Source organism: Talpa occidentalis, unplaced genomic scaffold, assembly GCF_014898055.3.
Source record: "Talpa occidentalis isolate TD23 unplaced genomic scaffold, MPIMG_talOcc4v2.1 talOcc4.13, whole genome shotgun sequence".
Taxonomy (NCBI): domain Eukaryota; kingdom Metazoa; phylum Chordata; class Mammalia; order Eulipotyphla; family Talpidae; genus Talpa; species Talpa occidentalis.
The window spans coordinates 77,481,811-77,498,278 of record NW_023601322.1 but is presented as its reverse complement, the minus strand read 5'-3'; the positions used below and the strand labels follow the sequence as shown (position 1 = coordinate 77,498,278).

Genomic DNA, 16,468 nt, shown 5'->3' with positions numbered 1-16,468 from the left:
TTCAGTGGTCTCTCCAATTCAATTCAAACTTAGAATAGCAGTTTGTAATTGTGTTTCATTGACTTTAGCTGAGTCACTTGTGTTCTGGCTTCTAGAATTCTTTGAAGTTAAACAATAAGGTGAACAGAGAATGTTAACATCATTTTTGCATAATGTTATTATAGTTTTCTTGGCTGTGGAGTCACTGAGGAACAAGTACTTAATACCTAAGGAAAGGGCTAGTCACAATAATTAAAGATAACATTTTTTAGTTACTAATCGGAAGTAGTTACTGAATTTGAGAATGTCACAGGACACTTCTGTAGGCCACACACAAAGACTTAAAAGGAAACAATGGCTTGTAGTCATACAGAAGATTATTCTTGAAACACCTAATACTTTGATCAAGAAACAAAAAGTTAATTGAAGGCACCCATTGCTTAGCCACTATCTCACCGAAAATGAGTTTTTTCCCTATGTATTTAAATCATGTGCAGTATCTCCACTGCAAAAAAAAAAAAAAAAAAAAAAAAAAAAAAAAAAAAGTGGTTAAGAGTAAAGGAGAAAAAAAAAGAGTAAAGGAAGAAGTTTCTAAACACTGGGTTATGATCAGTAAAGCCCTAGTGATGACTTTTAAATTATCAAATGGAAAGGACAATGTTGTTAGACTATACACACTTAATTGAGGTGACCATTTTTCTGGGTTAACCTCTGAAGACTAATAATCATTTCATGTAAAAAAAAATGCCTAATAAGAGTTGACTTTGCCTAAGAGTTGACAGTGAATTTTAAAAGGGGAAAAGAAAGTAAACAAATATTTGACATTTTATTTCAGCAGGTAAAACAATCTGGCTCCTTTCACTTTCATTTCAAAATGTCTGTTCCAAATGCTTGTGGATATTTAATCTGAATGGAACAAAACTGATGATATTCATAAACAGGTTTAGGTGCATTCTCTTTCTAAAACAGGCAGGTACCGAAAAAGATGATGAAATTTTAAAAATATTCGAACAATAATCTTATTGCCATATTGCTTCACCAATGCACTTAAGATTATGCAGCTCCAAAAGCTTCCTATTCACAACCAAGGCAAGGAAGACAGCTCTTACCTTCACACGTCTCAGTCTCAGTCCTGAACACATACCCAGGTGGGCATGTGCAACTGTAACTTCCAGGCGTGTTTCGACACAGGCCATTGTCACACAGCAGTCTGTTTACCATGCACTCATCTATGTCTGGAAGCAACCACAGAGAACAGGACATGCCATATTGAAACTGATGGTTTCTGATTTGCTCTTCCCCTCACCCCACTTTCTGACTTAGTCTCTTTGTATCCACAGTACATTCCTTGATCACAAGCAAAGTATATTCAGTTTTATTCAAGTGGAACATTCTTATGCTGGTGGCTACTTTTAAAATGTTCTTTAAGTCCTTGGGGGGAATATCATAATTGGGAAAAGTCATATTACTACTTTGTTCTTTATTTGCTTATTGTTCTGCAGTGATATTGTAAAAACATTTTTAGGCATCAATGAAAGATATCAAAAGGTTAAACTCACTTTATAGCTTGCTCACATATAAGTACAGATGTATTTAAAAAAAAAAAAGTACTGGGCAATATTTTTTTCTTTTTTTTTTTTAAAGATTTATTTATTTATTTATTTGTTTGTTTGTTTATTTATACAAGAATCGGGGTATAGGCCAGATGGCGCAGGAGGGTGAGAGGATTCACCAGAGACATAGCAGGGAACAGATCAGGCAGACTGACGAAATACACTGCTGAGTGGAGCAGCGGGCACTACAGGTGAGGTCTGCTGTGCCATGTGGGACCCTCGCCGGTCGGCCGGGATTGAATAGGTGCTGCAGAGGCTGTGGACAGCTTCACAGCATGGTGCTCAACAGCCTGTGCCACCAGGGGAGGCCTTGGGCAATATTTTTTTAAAACTTTTTTCTGATTAAAATTCTAATAGAGTATTTTTCAAATGACAGTTAAACAAAAGATACTTACTAAATTTTTCCATTATGTTTTTACCTCAGAAACAACTACTTATTATTGGAAAGTTATTTATTCTATGTTTTCCTTTAGCAGCCAAGAACAGCCTACAATATTTAATCTAGAGATGAAGTTTAAGAAGCTCATATTGAAACACTTATCACACTCTCATTATTATTATTTTTAAAGATTTATTTACGTATGCATACAAGAACTGGGGTTTAGGCCAGGGGTGCAGGGGGTGAGATGATTTACTAGAGATAGAGTGGGAAGCAGAACAGGCAGATCGGCTAAAATACTGAGGGGAGCAGCGGGCGAGACAGGAGAGGTCTGCTGCGCCATGTGGGTAGCTCCCTGGCAGGGGATCGAACTCGTGCTGCAGTGGCTGCCAATAGCTTCATGGTGCTGGGACTTAATCCCTTGTGTCACCAGTGAGGTCCCACATTCTCATTATTTCAAGTAAAGTTGATGACAGAAAGAAAAATCTGCACTTTAGGGTAAAGATTTTCTTTTGCTTAAAATTATATTTTTAGTCTTGGAAATAACAATTTTATAAATTTTGTATTTCACCAAACAATACTCTAACAATGTGAAAACATGGAAAAAAGATTCAGAAAAAAATTTCCTAAAGTTCCATCACCACTGATAATATTTTTTTTGATGTTCTATCTGTTCTCTTTTGTACATTATATTTTACTCCAATTCTGAATCTTGGTTTTTAAAAATTAACATATTTTAAACAATACCATAATTTTCCCATAAATGTATGATTTATCAAGTGGCTACATCACAATTCATATATGTTCCTCCATTCTATGGGCATCCACTAAAAAAGACAACAAAGTCCTAACTCCTAGTACCTTAAGTGTGACCTTATTTGGAAGCAAGATTTTTATGGAGGGAATTCAGCTAAAACAAAGTCTTTTGGATAGAGTGCAATTCAATATGACTGGTATTCACATAAACAGAAACACTCTGGACATTCAGGAAGACAAACACAGGGATGATGATGTGAGACACATAGGGAAAATGTGGACATTTGACTAAGACATTCCACCAGAAGGTGGAAGAGGAAAAGAGGAAGTCTCCTAGAAAGCCATAAGAGAAAACATGGCCCTGTGCACACCTAGATTCTGGACTTCTGCCTTCCCAAACTTAGAGAGGATAAATTTAAGCTGTTCTAAGCAGGCTAATTTTTTGGTATTTCACTGTGGCAAGCCCTAGCAAGCTAAAACAACAACTTGGCTTTTATTTTGAATACAGTTTTAATTTTTATCAAAATTATGCATATACCTACTTATTAATGAGTTATAGACCATGTTCAATGTGTCCCTATTTTCAGCAGGGTATCCATGTGCTAATCTGTACCTGGGAGCTAAGGTGGAAGCAACTAATTATGGTGAATTAAAGATGTTTTGAGTATTTTTAGAAATGTTCAGTAATCTTTGGTTAGTGCCCTTCTTTGTAGGTATCAAAATCTATTATATGTACATGATAGCTAACATAGCTTTATATCTAATATATGTATGACTTCAACTCAAGATAAAATAGATAAATTCAATCATAAAACCAGTCCCATAAATACAGACAAATGGATTTCTTTCTAATCATAATCATCATGACTTGGAAGTAACAGTGACTAGACGTAAAAATTGTTACTTATAATGATGGATTAAGTAACAATTTATAAAAGTGGAATCAAACACATTATGAGAAAACCTGGATTCTTTACAAATTCATGAATATAGCAATTATATTTTTCATACAAGTTTTTATGAATTGGAGAAAGAAACACCCAAGTCAGTTATCATGTTCAGCTATGTTGTAGCAACTGGTGTTTCTCTGTAAGTCAAAGTTCTTGCAACCCTTAATACTTTGTTTCCTTAACTTACTATTAATTTTTTAATAATTTAATTAACTGTTATAGTTATTAACTGTTAATTGGTTAAATCCATTCTAGTGAGAAATTATAAATTTAAGATATTGTAGATTATAGGATTAAAATATATATAATAATAGAGTATGTCCATTCATTTGGGATAACAATAACTTAAATATTAAATTGTGCCACTAAGAGATCTGTTTCTAAGCAACAAAGCTTATGTGGTTAAAATATTGTTATATCTCTGTGGACTAAGGTAATTAAGAAAAACTATGAAATCTCTAGTTTTAGTCATTTATTTATATGTTGATTTCTCCTATAATCCATGGGAATGAATTATGCCAAGGGAACTGTGTGAATATAACAAATAACTTACCAATACAGTTTCTTCCCGATGCATCTGGTTCATAACCACTGTTACAATTGCAACGGTAACTACCACGTAAGTTTTCACAAATTCCATTTGCACATATATCGGGATCCAAAGCACACTCATTGATATCTGCATTAAGAGTTGAAAGTATATTGCTTAGATCAAATCTATTGTTTGTTGATACATGCAGGTCTAATGAAGATCATTCAACATAGAAAGTGTTTAACTCACCAAACCCAATTTGTCTGCCTTTCAGAAAGGGAAGTAAGTGAAAGTAAGGTGTGAAAGAGTAAAAACGAGATACAACACACTTCCCCAGTAAGTCAAAAGAAAAATGAGGGAAATTGGCAGAAACTCAAAGAGTTAAACCATATAATGTGCTGCTATTCATGATACAATTAATAACAAAATTTATAGACTGTTAGCTCAAAATCCAAAGGAAAACTCAATTTGATAGTTATTATGACCATTTAATTAAAAGACAGATTTACTAGGTGGCCTATATAATTTCATAGTCCCTAAAAGTGTGGGATATTTCTATTTTACTGTAGTTTTTTTCTAAGTCAACTAGGTAATAGGATACTTGATTCTCATTGTTGGTACACTGAAATTAACGGAGAGGACAGTTCAAATGTGGATGCCCGAGTGGATGTTTTTACCACCACTAGTTTCTGTCACCCATGGGTGGTGGACCTTGAGGAGAGTATGTTTGTGTGTGTTGTGTGTGTGTGTGTGTGTGTGTGTGTGTGTGTGAGTGCATGTGCACAACCAGCTGGTTCCAAAAGGTTTCAAGGACAGGGAATAAGAGATAGAAGAAGCCAAAATTAAATTTTAGTCACCATGCTGAGATTTTGATTCTAACCTAACTGTTTAGTAGAGTTTGGAAGATCTTTTAAATATTCCAAAAATATCAATCTTTCCATTTTATTTTTGGAAAAAAAAAATCCTTGAAATGTTTGCTTACTTACTCTGGTTTCCAGTATTCATAGCAAAGATGCAACGTTATTGTGAACTAATCTATTAGTCTAGTCTTCTCAAATACAAAACTAGAAGATTATACATGTAAAGTGAAGATCAACCTTACCTATGGTCTTATTTAAAAAAAAACAACTGGAAGTATATCTAGATTAACATCAAAAGAAGTTTAACATTGCAAACACATATGTACTTAACATTCAAGGCTGCAATTAGAATTTTGTTATATTGTTAATTTATTTTATTATTATTTTCATTTTTTTATGAGGTAACATTGGTTTACAACACTGCATGCAATTCAGAAGTACAGGTTCATACCTCTTCAGGTGTATTTATCTTCTTTAGTTGTATAAAAACATTTTAGTACTGTTAGGCATAAATAATCTTATTTTTAGGGCAGTATATCACAGACTTGATCCGTATCTCAAAGATTGGTATTTTTGTTAACCACATCAGATCCATTATTTAATATTTGTCCTTTAAATTGGCTCTATATTTTTAAAGCCACAATTGCAAACTCTAGCCTCTTCTTACAGAATAGTATCCATAAAATCATGGTATAATTTGTTAGTGACATTTTCAATAATGCATATTTAAGAGATAAATACTTACTCTCATATACCCACCAAGAAAAATACGTATCTATATACCACTTAATTCTATGATCATTGTTCTAGGAGATACTTTATCTTATTATTTTACATTGATGTATTTTATATTAAATGTTATATGTAATGTTATAATAGAATCATAAAGCTATATGCTGATAGATATCATTATTACAAGATGGAGAATTGAAAATTGTTACCTCTTCCATCCACAGTGATACCTACTCCACTACTGCAAAGACCATGGAATTCAGCTATATGATAAAAACAAGGAAAGGAAATAAAACTCTACATTATATTTGTTCCATACATAAGTCACACAATTCTAAAACTATCACAAGTGGATTAATTTTTTTTAATAAAAAACGTTTACCATTTTCTAGCATATAAGTAAGAATGCCAGAATCACAGGTTAACATTAAAATGGTATATAAAAATCACTTATCATCATTCTACACGTCACTAATGTATTGATAAATGTTAGATTTATTTTTACATATAGAAGCTTTAAAAATCTGGATTCCTTTATGAAAACGGCATTTTGACCTTTCTCCCCTCTCAATAAATAATAACAGACAATATGCAATACTATTTACCATGTGCCTAGAACTGTTCTACCATTTTACCTCTAATAATTTCTTTAATCTACCATAATGCCATGCACTAGATACTATTATTATTTTTCCTCTTTTATGGTGGGAAAAACTGGGGCAGAGAAGTGAAGCAACTTGCCCAAGTCAGAGAGGGTAGAAGTGGGAGTGCGTAGGCTGGTGACCTCTGTACACTGTCATGGACATTTCATGTTAGTGTCCCATTTAGATGATTTAATATTCTTCTCAGTTAGGTAAATGTACCACATTTATTTATTTGATCAATCTGTTAATGATTAAGTTACAGGTTCTCATAAATGTGTTATAACCTGGTGAATTTTGTGCTATTTTTCCTCACAACATCATCACAGATCAAGGAAAATGAGAATAACGAATTCATGTAAAATAATCTGTTGGACCAATCATAATTCGATCAGCAAACACATTTTTTTATTCACCATGTACTCTTCCTGCTTAGAAACCATAGGTTAATACAAGTCTCCTTATTTTACATCTCTCATATCAGCACAGATATGAATTTCTTTTCTTTAGTTGAAAATAAAAAAGAGGACACTTCAGAATTGATGTAATCATCAGCCAAATATCTAAAGTTATAGTTCTAGATTCTTATCAGGTGTGAAGCTGGAATGTCTGAGTACCTGAATTTTTAGCAGGACAAGGCTGGCAGGGCTCTCCAAAACCATAGTCTGGGTTGGCACAGCAGCATTCAGACTTGGTCACTGCTCCGGGGAAAGGGCGGACACACACACCCTTCTTGATTCCACCATAGCAAGTACTGCGCATGTGAGTATCTACGGAGATGGAAGTGATGCTTTGAAATAGTGACAGAGATGAAGATTTTAAAACTGTTGGCTTCTTTTAACCCAAGTAGCACTAGACTGGAAAGGATTTGCCACTTTTCTTTTTCCTTGTATCTTTAGAGTCTGATCATGTTAGAAAAATCAAGAAATGTTTACCAAGTGAGGGAAAGAATGGATGCATACCAGTAACTCATTTTTCTTCTCTAAGAAGTATAGTTTGTGGTACAACCATCTATTACCCCACTTACTCTCACAGGCGTCTAATTGAATCAGGTGCAATTCCACAGTTACAAACAACACTTGAGTTCTAATGACTGGATATCCTGTATTCAAAATGGTACTCTATTATTTCTATTTTAGAAGGTCTTGTGAACAATGTAGTGCACTGAAGTTAAAATACTTTGAGATGACATTGGTTGGTCATGAGCTTGCTTTCTTCAACTTTCTGAGTGAGGAGGCTTTTCTTTTCAACTCCTGGTTTCCTGTTGTGACTATGTTTTAATCTCAGACTCTCAATAAATCCAGTTGTAAAAGTAATCACAAAGTATCGTTGGTATTGTGCTGTGTTAGTTGCTTTACATACAGTATCTTATTGAACATGCAGGTTAACAACTCCATAGGATGGTGATCATTATCCATATTTTGCAGATGAGAAAGGTCAGGTTCAGAAGGATCACTGAAGTAGCTAGAAATCCTAGATAATCCGTGACCTGAGCTGGGGTTCCCACTCAGGTTTGTGGTACCTCCAAAGCTCTGCCACTTTCTATTGTGTCATGTTATATCTCAACAAAGTGTGTCCTGCTTAGTTCTCACACTCTAAATTCTCAATAAATACATTATAATTTTATGAGCCAAAAAATGGGTGAACTAGAAAAAAACTCAGATCATCACAAGGACAACAGAAGCAGTACATTCCACCAAATGACACGTCATTCCTCCAAAGAGCTGACACTTATAATAAATATCTGTAATTGGGCCTCCCCGGTGGCACACTGGTCGAGCGCTGCACTGCGAAGCTGTCCGCAGCCTCTGCAGCGCCAGTTTGATTCCCCACCGGCCAGGGAGAACCCCACATGGCCCAGCAGACCTCTCCTGCCTTGCCCGTTGCTCCCTTCAGCAGTGTCTTTGCTCCGTCTGCCTGTTCTGCTCCCCGTTCTGGCTCTGGTGAATTCTCTCACCCTCCCGTGCTTCTGACCTGTACCCCAGTTCTTGTATAAAATAAATAAATAAATAAATATTTACAATCATTCACAACTTGTGGTAAATAATTTTATTTCCTTATGCAGAGTTGAGTCACCTAATGATTCCTATGACTTGATGGTATTTCTCATTACAAGTGTGAAATTTACTGTTGGATTAAACAATGAGGGATATTTGTACTTAAATAGAAAAAGGCCCTGAGATACATACCACACCAGCCCTGTGGCAAGGACATGGTCTCCCTGTTTCTGCGGTGGCTGAGGCTGGAGGTGACCACTGTGAGTTACACAGAAATGTTGGACTTGATGCAAATGTGAATTTGCATCAATACAATACAACATAGCTCATGATTTCAATTTGTCTGTTGTATGTCATTAGGACTTCACCAGTGATCTCAGGAGGCATCATATAATGATCAAAGTTATTCCCATTTTCATGTTAAGAGAGTAAGCCAAAAACTTTTAGAAGTGAATCAACAAGCCTATGATGTTCATTCAAAGAGTGAGATAACTCACCAACTGCTTTGTGCGAAAGGTGCATGAAGCTGTTTAGCATACCCAACACAAGAAGGTGAGGGTTTTAGGAACATGAATTGTCCTGGGTTCTGATCCCAAAGGGATGCCCTTACTTTAGCTTATCATGTGCTAAGTGAGAGTATGTTTGCTAAGCACAAAGCTCAGAGCGTAAGATACACAGGAAATGTTCAAGAAAGGTGGAACCTCTCTTTTCTCTTCATTTTTAATGAGGACTATCACTCCTTTCCTGCTCAAAGACCCCAAGCTGGAGCCTTAGTTTGTATTATATGCTTCAAATGTAACTAAAACACTATTCACAGGTGGATAAGAGATGGCAAAACTTACCACCAAGAGAAAAAGATCACATGGACTCTCAGCAATATTGCTAACCTCTATTTTTTCCACATTATCAAATTCCTCCAAACCGTTTCTTTGCAAAAAATTGGGACTTATCAAGAGATTTTCTCAGACACTATCCACCATAGGTAAAGTATGTGTGGATGTGTAAAATGCTAATTTTATCCTTCTTTCTTTACTATCAACTGTATTTACTACTTAAAGTAGCAACACTAACACTATGCTCTAGATGGGAAGCCACTATTTAATAAAACAGTAATTTTTAAACAAGATTTATTTATTTATACAAGAACTGGGGTACAGGCCAGATGTGCAGGAGGGTAAGAGGATTCACCAGAGACAGAGTGGAGAGCCGAACAGGCAGACTGACGAAATACACTGCTGAGGGGAGCAGCAGAGGCAACAGGAGAGGTCTGCTGTGCCATGTGGGATTCTCGCTGGCTAGCTGGGATCAAACTGGCGCTGCTGAGGCTGCGGACAGCTTCACAGCTCCGCACTCAACCACCTGCGCCACCAAGGGAGGTCCAATAAAACAGTAATTGTATAGCTAACTTCTTGAGCACTGTCTATATACCAGATGCAATACAAATCTTTACATAGATGATTAACTTATTTAAAACAGTAAGGAAAGGTGGAGTGGCACCCAAGGCCAGGGCAGACTGGGCAAGCAGGAGAGTGTGTCCCCGCATCGCCATTTTAGAACAGGGACCTTTCTTCAATAAAAACTGCTGGAAACTGGCAGAAGGCTCCTGGCGGAGCCAGAGGTGAGCTGGGAAGTTCGCCCACGCCAGGCCCCTTGTGGCCAGCAGTCCGAGCCCAGAGGGGGAGCGGTCACCCATGGCGGACACCCACGATGAGTCTCCGCATCACCATTTTAGAACAGGGACCTTTCTTCAATAAAGACTGATTGAAACTGGCAGAAGGCTCCCCATGGAGCCAGAGGGAGAAGGTTCACTGTGCAGTCAGAGGTGAGCTGAAGGCCCCCACAAGCCTGGTTCCGCCTGGCAGGAAGTCAGAGCCCAAAGGGGTATCCAGTGATTTGGAAGCAGAGTGCAATCCAGCTGCCCCACCTCCAGGGAAGTTTGTGGGACTTCAAAACACACCTTTGTAATTAAACAAAGAAGGAGGAAATATTCTGTGACAGCAACCATTAACATACTCAAAGTACCACTGCATCACTAGACTTCTGGCGTAACAGTATTTGACTCATTTGGACCGCCAGTTTCCGAAACCCCACAAAGAGCACACCAAAAAGATCTGGCCAGTACCAGCAACACAGTGTTCCAACGTATACGGCAAATTAGAAAACAGGCAGCAGGGAGAAGAAAAACTACATGCAATCTAGCAACTCCTTAGGAAAAAGACACATCACAAAAAGAAAATCACCAACCAAATTGCAATGACAGTGACTTGGAAGAACTTCTGAGCCTTCCAGAAAGAGAATTTAAAATTGCCATGATTAGAAATCTAAAGGAAGTCAAAATGACATGGGAAAAATAATCAAAGATGAGAAGAATGAAATTTATTCCCTAGAGAGGGAAGTAAAAGAAATGCAGGAGATCAAAGAATTAATGGAGGCGCTAAAGAACTCTGGGAAAAGCAGTGAAAGCAGAATAGATGAAATGGAAGAACAAACAAGTGCTCCTGAAGACACAGAAATATAAAGAACCAAAACAGAAAAGGAAAGAGAAGTACGAAGGAAAAATACCAAAGAAAGACTTTGGGAACTACCTGACTCCATGAGGAAAGGAAATGTAAGAGTTATAGGAATCCCAGAATGAAAGGAGAGAGACCTAGGAACAGAGAAAATATTCGAGGAAATAATTGAAGAGAACTTCCCAAACATGAAGGAGCTGAAAATAGATATACAAGAAGCAAGAAGAGCACCAAACTTCCATCACAAAAGGGAAAAATACAGCAAGACACATAAAAGTAAAGCTCCCAAGAATCCAAGACAAGGAAAAAATAATTAAGTTGACAAGAGAGAAGAAACAGATAACATTCAAAGGAAAACCAATCAGGGTGGGCGGAGCAACATGGCGGTGAGGAGACGCTGCGAGTAAGATCTCCCATTAAAAAAAAAGTTAATAGGGAGGAAAAGCGGCAGGTCCCAGTGAGAACTGGGACACGGAAGATAAACGGGTGACGCCAGCAAACTGCCCGAAGAAGAAACTGGCCATAAAAGAGGACCAGAAGGGAGGGAAGCGCAGAACCCTGCTCCCCTCCCCCGCCCACAGAGGCGGCACTCTCCGACCCGCAGAGAGGAGGAAAACAACAAACCAAAACGGCCAACAAGAACAAATGACGCAGCAAGCGGGACTGTGAGTGGAAAGGAACTATGGCAGCCACCACACCCCGTGAACGGGAGCTGAGGCGAACCCTGCAGGATCAGCTGCGGCGGTGAGCGAACGGCTCCGGGCGCCATTAGAGAAGAACAAAGACCCCGGGAGACGCGCACACAGCCCGGGCTGCCGGTAAGCTGGCGCGGAAGGCGCACTCGGCGCGCTCTTGAAAAGCAAGTGCAGACCAGGATCGCAGCTGCCCAGGTCCCCGGGCCTGCGACCTAGGCTTGCGGGGAGACGACCTAGGCTTGCGGGGAGACGCACGGAGGAGGTCCTCACTGAGGTGAAGGTCCCTCCCTGAGTAAGCAGGATCCAGGCGCCCAGGCACGGAGCGGTGCAAAAAGGCGCCATTCCCGCGCCACTGAACTGGGCTACAGCCCGCGTCCTGGAACTGAGGGCTGAACTGAGACCCGGGGCACGAAAATTCGGGGCGTGGGTTCTCCACGACGGTGGGGCACAAGGCAGACACAGCACCCCAAAGCTGTTGAGGTGTACCCTACCATTCCCGCTCTGTTCCCTGTCCCACGGGGTGGGGGGAGGCAAAAAACAGCCCCCCAAGGACAATAGGAGAGATCTCTGGCGCCACCTAGCGACCAGGAAAAAAAAAGTCACTAACACCCCATAAAACAGGAAATTTCTTAAGACTGCTTGAAAAGGGCAGAAGGCTTCTGGAGGACCCAGTGGCCAGCCGGGAAGTTATTCCACGCCAGGCCCCTTCCGACCAGCAGTCTGAGCCCACAGAGGGAGCAGGCACCCACGTCCGGGGCAGACCGGGGGCGCAGAAGAGTGTGCCTGAAACCGGAGGCGCAGGGACTGCATCCCGCTTCGCCATTTGAGAACAGGGACATTTCTTCAGTAAAAACTGCCTAAAACCAGCAGAAAGCTCCCCCAGAAGACAGAGATGGCTCCTGGAAGAGCCAGAGGGGAGCGGAGAAGTTCACCCAAGATGTCAGTCAGTCCGAACAACACAGTGTCCCAACGCATACGACAAATTAGAAAACAGACAGTAGGGAGTAGAAGAACCACACGCAACCTAACAACTCCTCAGGAAAGAAGCACACCACAAAAAAAACCACTCCCCAGATTGCAACGACAGCAACTTGGAAGAACTTCTGAGCCTTCCAGAAAGAGAATTTAAAATTGCCATGATTAAAAAAGTGATAGATCAGAAGAAGGAAATTGAGTCCCTAAAGAGGGAAGTAAGAGAAATGCAGGAGATCAAAGAATTAATGGAGGAACTAAAGAACTCTGGGAAAAGCAATGAAAGCAGAATAGATGAAATGGAAGAACGAATAAGTAATCTTGAAGACACAGAAATAAAAAGAACCAAAACAGAAAAAGGAAAGAGAAGTACGAAGGAAAAAGAAATGAAGAAAGACTTCGGGAACTATCTGACTCCATGAGGAAAGTAAATATAAGAGTTATAGGAATTCCAGAAGGAGAGGAGAGAGATGTAGGAACAGAGAAAATATTCATGGATATAATTGAAGAGAACTTCCCAAATGCGAAGAAGGAGCTGAAAATTGATATACAAGAAGCAAGAAGAACACCAAACTTCCACGACGAAAGGAAAAACACAGCAAGACACATAATAGTAAAGCTCCCAAGAATCCAGGACAAGGAAAAAATAATGAAGCTGACAAGAGGGAAGAAACAGATAACATTCAAAGGAAAACCAATCAGGCTGACATCAGACTTCTCTGAAGAAACACTACGGGCAAGGAGAGAGTGGAGGGACATAGTCAACAGACTCCAAGAAAACAGATGCCAACCAAGAATACTCTATCCCGCAAAGCTCTCTTTCCTCCATGAAGAAAGAATATGGACCTTCCCAGACAAAGAGAAACTCCGGAATTTCATTGCGACTAAACCCCCACTCCAAAAAATACTACAAGGAATCCTAAAGCCAGAACCTCAGAGGGACGAATAACAACGAAAGAAGACCAAAAAAAAAAAAAAAGTTATTAAAAGAATAAATAAATAAAATCAAAGGAAAGACAAACATAATGGCAAATACAGATGCTAACATATCAATATTAACTCTAAATGTAAATGGACTAAACTCTTCAATAAAAAGACACAGAGTTGCAGCCTGGATTAAGAAACAAACCCAACCTTTTGCTGTCTCCAGGAAACACATTTAGCTACAAAAGATAAAATAGGCTCAAAGTCAAAGGATGGAAAACAATCCTACAAGCAAATGGACCAAAAAGGAAAGCAGGAACAGCTATACTTATATCAGATAAAACAGACTTCAAACTCAAAAAAATAAAAAGAGACCCCAATGGTCACTACATTATGATTAAGGGGACAATACTTCAAGAAGAAATAACACTCATTAACATATACTCACCAAACGAAAGAGCACCAAAATATATCAGACAACTGTTGTCCTCTCTGAAAACAGACATCAGAGAAAACACATACGTAGTGGGAGACTTCAACACACCACTATCAACAATGGATAGATCAACAAGACAAAAAATAAGTAAAGAAACTAAAGCTCTAAATAAGGACCTAGAGCATTTGGGCTTAACATCTATAGAACACTAAACCCAAAAAAAACGGAGTACACATTTTTCTCAAGCGCACACGGATCATTCTCCAGGATCGATCACATACTGGGGCACAAGACAAACATCAACAGATACACCAAGATTGAAATCATACCAACCATCTTTTCTGACCACGAAGGCATCAAACTAGAAATAAATCATAAAAAGAAGGCAAGGAACTATCCTACCTCATGGAGATTAAAAGCCACACTACTGGAAGACCACTGGACTAACGAGGAGATCAAAGAAGAAATTAAAAAATTCTTTGAATGAATGACAAGGAGGACACCAATATCCTAAATGTATGGGATGCAGCAAAAGCAGTAATAAGAGAAAATATATAGCAATAGAAGCTCACATCAAAAAACAAGAAGAACTCAAAGAAACAACCTAATCTCGAAGCTCAAAGATCTAGAAAGAACACAAAAAAACCCCAAATCCAGTAGAAGAAAAGAATAATAAAAACCAAAGCAGAAATAAATGAAATTGAAACTAAAAAACAATCCAAAAGATCAATGAAACCAAGAGCTGGTGCTTTTTGAAAAAATAAATAAATAGACAAACCCCTAGCCAGGCTCACAAAGGAAAAAAGGGAGAAAGCACAAATACACAGGATCATAAATGAAAGAGGAGAAATCACAACGGACACAGCAGAAATCAAAAGAATAATCAGTAACTACTATGAACAGTTATATGGAAACAAGTTCAACAATCTAGAGGAGATGGACAAATTCCTACAACTCTACAATCACCCAAGCTAGATAAAGAAGAAATAGAACACCTAAACAGACCAATTACAAGCAGCGAAATTGAAATGGTAATTAAAAACCTCCCCAAAAACAAAAGCCCAGGACCTGATGGATTTACAATGAATTCTAACAAACATTCAGAGACGAATTAGTGCCTATCCTTCACAAACTCTTTCCAAAAATTGAGAAGGAAGGGACAATACCAAACACGTTCTATGAAGCCAATATTACACTAATACCAAAACCGAATAAGGAACAACACAAAAGAAAACTATAGGCCAATCTCCCTAATGAACACTGATGCAAAAATCCTCAATAAATTTTAGCTATCAGAATCCAACAATGTATCCATAAGATAATTCCCACGACCAAGTTGGATTCATTCCAGGGCACAAGGATGGTTTAACATCCGAAAATCAATCAACGTTATCCAACACATCAACAAAAGAAATATAAAAATAATATGATAATATCAATAGATGCTGAGAAAGCTTTTCGACAAAGTGCAACACCCATTCATGATAAAAGCCCTTGAAATTCTTGGGATACAAGGAACATACCTCAACATCATAAAGGCCATCTATGACAAGCCAACAGCCAGTATCATTCTCAATGGTGAAAAGCTGAAAGCAATTCCATTAAGATCTGGAACAAGACAAGGATGTCCACTCTCTCACCACTGCTTTTCAATATAATACTGGAAGTCCTAGCCAGAGCAATAAGACAAGAGAAAGACATCCAAGGAATCCAAATAGGAAAAGAAGAAGTCCAAACTATCACTATTTGCAGACGATATGATATTTATACATAGAGAACCCCAAAATCTCCACAGAAAAACTAATTCAACTCATCAATCATTCAGTAAAGTGGCAGGATACAAAATCAACACGCAAAAGTCAGTAGCCTTCCTATACACAAACAATAAATCTGAAGAAGAAGAAATCAAAAAACCACCCTTTTATTATCGAAACAAAAAAAATCAATATTTGGGATAAATCTAACAAAAGAGGTAAAGGACCTATACAAAGAACTATAAAACACTGTTAAAAGAAATAGAAGAAGACACAAAGAATGGAAAGACATCCCCTGCTCATGGATTGGAAAAATAAACATTATTAAAATGGCCATCCTACCAAAAGCAATATACAGATTCAATGCTATTCCAATCAAAATCTCAATGGCATTCTTCAAAGAAATAGAACAATTATTGATGAAATTCATATGGAATCACCAAAAACACCGAATAGCCAAAGCTCTACTGAAAAAAGAAAGAAGGAAATGGAGGCATCACACTCCCAGACTTCAAACTATACTACAAAGCCATAATCAATCAAACTGCATGGTATTGGAACAAGAACAGACATACAGACCAATGGAATCGAATAGAAAATCCAGAAAATAAACCCACAGATTTATGGTCAACTAATCTTTGACAAAGGAGGCAAAGAACTATCATTGGAGCAAAGAAAGTTTGTTCAAAAATGGTGATGGAAAACTGGGTCGCTACAATGCAAAAGAATGAAGCTTGA

At 38.2% G+C, this 16,468-nt stretch overlaps 1 protein-coding gene across 3 annotated transcripts in view; it reads right to left on the bottom strand.

Annotated features, from left to right (window-relative positions):
• FBN2 (fibrillin 2) overlaps nucleotides 1-16,468 on the bottom strand; it is a 277,965-nt gene that overhangs the window by 86,680 nt on the left and 174,817 nt on the right. For all 3 annotated transcript variants that reach the window (XM_037509420.2, XM_037509419.2, XM_054694452.1), the window contains exons 16-19: nucleotides 7,060-7,212; nucleotides 6,011-6,064; nucleotides 4,231-4,356; nucleotides 1,089-1,214 (exon numbers count right to left, since the gene is read on the bottom strand). In XM_037509420.2, the coding sequence (XP_037365317.1) occupies nucleotides 1,089-1,214; nucleotides 4,231-4,356; nucleotides 6,011-6,064; nucleotides 7,060-7,212 (459 nt within the window). The remainder of the gene's footprint in view (nucleotides 1-1,088; nucleotides 1,215-4,230; nucleotides 4,357-6,010; nucleotides 6,065-7,059; nucleotides 7,213-16,468) is intronic.